The sequence below is a fragment of the Babylonia areolata genome, chromosome 21 (assembly GCF_041734735.1).
Source record: "Babylonia areolata isolate BAREFJ2019XMU chromosome 21, ASM4173473v1, whole genome shotgun sequence".
NCBI lineage: Eukaryota > Metazoa > Mollusca > Gastropoda > Neogastropoda > Buccinidae > Babylonia > Babylonia areolata.
Genome location: NC_134896.1, coordinates 7750942 through 7755941, shown reverse-complemented (window position 1 = coordinate 7755941; position 5000 = coordinate 7750942). Strand labels below are relative to the sequence as shown.

The window sequence follows — 5000 nt, the reverse complement described above, 5'->3', positions numbered from 1 at the left end:
ACACAGAGAGATATACAGAGAGAGAGAGAGAGAGAGAGAGAGAGAGCGAGAGAGCGCGACAGACAGACACAGTGAGAGATATACAGAGAGAGAGAGATAGAGAGAGAGACACACAGACAGAGAGACAGCGACAGACAGACACACAGAGAGATATACAAAGAGAGAGAGAGAGAGAGAGAGAGAGAGAGAGAGAGAGAGAGAGAGACAGCGACAGACAGACACAGAGAGAGATATACAGACAGACAGACAGACAGAGAGAGAGAGAGACAGCGACAGACACAGAGAGAGACAGCGACAGACAGACAGAGAGAGAGAGAGAGAGAGACAGCGACAGACAGACAGACAGACAGAGAGAGAGTACAGACAGACAGGCAGAGAGGGGAAAGCCCTCACCAAAGACCTCTGGTTGACGCGTGACAGAAGGCGGGAGACAATGATGTGAACACATATGATGGGCAGGAGACACCAGCATAGGTGAGTGCTGTACACCACCCATTCGTAGTCACCCACGTCCTGTTACACACACACACACACACACACACACACAACACACACACACACATACACACGCACACACACAGAAGCACCCACCCACACACACACACACAAACACACATACACACGCACACACACAGAAGCACCCACACACACACACACACACACACACACACACACACACACACAGAAGCACGCACACTCACACACACACAGAAGCACACACACACACACACACACACTGAATATAAAACAGAATAATGACATGCATCGTGTTTCTTTCATTCCACGCATGCATGTATATCCCTGTCAATAAGTTACTGGTTTGTGAACAAATACTGCTTACGCCTTCCTTGAATCAGTTGAACACAATCGCCCGTGCTTGTTCTTTCCTATCCTCACAGATATATATATATATATATATATATATATATATATATTTCCCGTGCGTTATTTGACATAAACAGAAACATTTTGCATTGCATAAGGATATTATTGTAAATATCAGGACTGATACATTGAATTGACATTGTGAGCTCGACTGTGGTCTGAGGAGAGTAATTCGTGTCAGAATACTTAAGTCCGGGAACACAGAATTTGTGTACTCCTTCAAGATCATCTTCTTTTAAAACAAACAAAGGCTAGTACAAATCAGCATTTTGTTCAGTCAGGTAAGAGCTATGGTGGTTTGTTCAAATGTTCGGTGGACGGATTTATTCGCTTGTTTTCCGTGAGCTGACACTTATGTCACTGTAGAACAAAGCCAAGGAAGTAAATTTGGAGTGATGGCCTAGAGGTAACGCGTCCGCCTAGGAAACGAGAGAATCTGAGCGCGCTGGTTCGAATCACGGCTCAGCCGCCGATATTTTCTCTCCCTCCACTAGACCTTGAGTGGTGGTCTGGACGCTAGTCATTCGGATGAGACGATAAACCGAGGTCCCGTGTGCAGCATGCACTTAGCGCACGTAAAAGAACCCACGACAACAAAAGGATTGTTCCTGGCAAAATTCTGTGGAAAAATCCACTTCGATAGGAAAAGCAAATAAAACCGCACGCAGGAAAAAATACAAAAAAATGGGTGGCGCTGTAGTGTAGCGACGTGCTCTCCCTGGGGAGAGCAGCCCGAATTTCACACAGAGAAATCTGTCGTGATAAAAAGAAATACAAATACAAATACAAAATTTACAAATTGACATCTGTACCAAGAGCTGGTTAAAGGTTTCTACATTTGTATCTATTTGTTCATTTATCTTTTCACCACTGGTAATGCAGCATACACACCTGTATCCCACCCAGAAGCTTCCAGCCTACGTCGAGGTATTGCAGAGATGACTGGACGCCTGTTTGACAAAGTCACATTCATTTTCGTAACTGCATCTTTCTTTCTTTCTTACTTACTTGCTTGCTTACTTACTTACTTTCTGCCCATGGAGCCGTCTGGTATATGACTGCAATGAAGAACCGCCACTCTTTGTCTGTTCTGGCCAGTCTTCTGAATGGTACCTAAGGTGTGTTTCAGGGTCTGGGGTTCTCCTTCTACTTGGCCTTCCTGTGCCTTCTGGTGTCCAGTGAAGGGCTGTCCGGGTGAAGTCACATTGCTTTCCTCTGCCTTCTGGTGTCCAGTGACGGGTTGTCCGAGTGACGTTACCTTGCTCTCCTCTGCCTTCTGGTGTCCAGTGAAGGGCTGTCCGGGTGACGTTACATTGCTTTCCTCTGCCTTCTGGTGTCCAGTGAAGGGCTGTCCGGGTGAAGTTACATTGCTTTCCTCTGCCTTCTGGTGTCCAGTGAAGGGCTGTCCGGGTGAAGTTACGAGGGTCATTCAATAAATAAGGTGAATTTTTCGGTATAAGGACTTCTAATACAGATAGAAGCTTACTTTTTTTTTCTTTTTTTTTGTTTTACTTCTTTTTCACATGGATTTAATTTGTTTTGCAGATTAAAAAAAACTTTGAGAGTTTTGGCGATTAACAAAGATGGCCGACCAAGAAGCATGCTCCAGGATTGAACAGCGGTCATTTATCAAGTTTTTGGTTGCTGAAGGGTGCAAACCAGTTGAAATTCATAGGAGAATGTCAACTGTGTATGGTGCCACATGTTTCAGCCGAAAAAATGTCGACAAGTGGGCTAAATTGTTTAAAGAAGGACGGAGCAGTGTTGAGGATGAAGACAGGCCTGGAAGGCCTACAGAAGTGAGGTCTCCTGAGGTGATCGAATCAGTCAATGACCTCATTCAGTCTGACAGAAGGGTGACAGTGGATGACATTGCAAGGACTTTGAGCTTATCTGTTGGGACAGCACACAAAATTGTCCATGATGACCTTGGCTACTCGAAGGTAAGTTTGAAAGTGACGATAAGTCAAAAGTGTTGTGAGCGACTGGCTGAGACATCAGTCCAAAGATTTTTACGCTGAGGGAATACGGAAGCTTGTGCACAGATGGGAAAAGTGTGTGACAGTGCTGGGAGACTACGTTGAAAAAAAAGAAGTAAGCTTCTATCTGTATTAGAAGTCCTTATACCGAAAAATTCACCTTATTTATTGAATGACCCTCGTACCTTGCTCTCTTCGCATGACGAGTCCAGTCCATCTCCATCACCGTATCATGTCTTTTCCATGTTTTTCCATGTTCTTTTAATTGCTCTTGGCGAGTAGGTGCTGGTTGGAGATGGTATTTATGGATGGAATTTATAGCAAATATAACCATGTCTGACTATTTGGATGGCAAATACGAACCATTCTGTATTTTTGTGATCTTGATGGCAAATACAAAACATGTTTGACTTTTTGATTTATGTTGTCATCAAGACCCGAATGACATACATTGTCATGTATTTCAAACGTAATACAAATATTGTGTGACAGATCAAAATTAGCTCTGAATCAAATGTACATGGCAAATAACAAGGAACACGCCTGACTTAAGATCTCATGCAGGTGACGAGGAGCACAGACGACATTTTACTTTGGATGTGTGTCCAATATGACAGGACACCCGTGCTTTACCATTTAAACTCCCTCCTCTCTCCCTCAAACACTTCGCTCCTCTTCCTCTGTGCCCGTTCAAAACAACACAATGACTTTGAACAGATTATTGTAAACAGTACAAAATGGTAGGCCTAGAGTAAAAAAGAAAAAAAAAAGGACAAACTAAAGAATAACAAAACCTCGTAATGATTTAAACTAACGTTATTTCAGACGAAAAAAACAATCAAACAAACACTTACGTATAGACGTGAGATGTACCCGATAAATGCCATACAAAATGCCTGTCACACCCAGCACCCAACATGTCGTCTGCTCCCACAGTGGAAGTGGCGCCACACTGCGGCGTCTTGCCATTTCACTGACTTGTTTTGGCCGACAATGCGAACACCGTCACTAACAGCATCTTTCCCGTTGTGGTATCCCGTCGCTCCGAGGTCTGCAACAAACAGGTCCTACTGTAGTGACCTTAACTAACGTCTGGGACCCATTTCAACGGCAATTTTCGTGCATGGATGAAGTTTAGAGATGTAACCCGTTTTCAGTGGTTTTCTCTTTCTATTTTGAGCGTTATTGTAGCCCACTGAATCTTGATGCAGAATCAGTCGCTTAACCAAACTGCAGCCATCTTGCCTGCTCTAAAAATCATCTGCAATAACACGTTCATTGATTTTGTGCCAATTAGCCTTTCGGTCCCCCCAAACTTTGCAAAGGTAAACGAAAACCAATGACGGCATTAGGCGACAAGTGTCTGTTCTAGATATCGGTAATTTCGCATCGTATAATGCCTTAGATGGGTTGATTACAGGCAACATGTAGTTTCTAATAAATTATAACAGGCCTATGCATGCTTTGTAAACGCACGGACATTTCGCGTATGGGTCCCAGAATTAAGGAACAAATGGGTATAGTTGTGTCTAGCCACGTCTCAGTATCAGTATCAGTAGCTCAAGGAGGCGTTACTGCGTTAGGTCAAATCCATATACGCTACATCACATCTGCCAAGGCAGATGCCTGACCAGCAGCATAACCCTACGCGCTAACCAGCGTAACCCAACCCTGTCTGTTTAAACAAACAAGCGAATGGATAAATGAATGAATGAAAGAACAGAACTTGCCCACATTCTAAATTCCTTAGAGGTTTTACTATTGGATCAGTTATATTCTTTTGATTTTCCAATCTTTCGCGACGATCAATCTTTTGTCGATGTCAGTTGTATTTTGCGGTTGTGTGTGTGTGTGTGTGTGTGTGTGTGTGTGTGTGTGTGTGTGTGTATTTCACATGCATTATGTTTGTTTTCATTTTATGCAATAAGAAGATTGAACAGAACAAAAATTGTCAACTGGTTTGGGAAATCCACTTAGCATTTTCCTCTTCTTGTTACCAACCAGTTCCTTAATAAACAGATCAAAATAATACTTCAGTTCGGAGTGGCTGCAGAAAACAACGATGCAAAAACGAAGCTGAAGAGCAAAGACTGAATGGTACCATACAAGTTGGATTTCAAGTTGTTTGAGATGACG

The 5000-nt window shown here is 43.2% G+C and overlaps 1 protein-coding gene across 4 annotated transcripts in view; it reads right to left on the bottom strand.

Annotated features, from left to right (window-relative positions):
• Positions 1-5000, bottom strand: part of LOC143295979 (uncharacterized) — an 88089-nt gene that overhangs the window by 22366 nt on the left and 60723 nt on the right. For 3 of the 4 annotated variants that reach the window (XM_076607693.1, XM_076607692.1, XM_076607695.1), the window contains exons 2-4: positions 3719-3915; positions 1777-1835; positions 394-513 (exon numbers count right to left, since the gene is read on the bottom strand). In XM_076607693.1, the coding sequence (XP_076463808.1) occupies positions 394-513; positions 1777-1835; positions 3719-3833 (294 nt within the window). In that variant the 5' untranslated portion in view covers positions 3834-3915. The remainder of the gene's footprint in view (positions 1-393; positions 514-1776; positions 1836-3718; positions 3916-5000) is intronic. The other variant, XM_076607694.1, reaches the window with a different exon arrangement.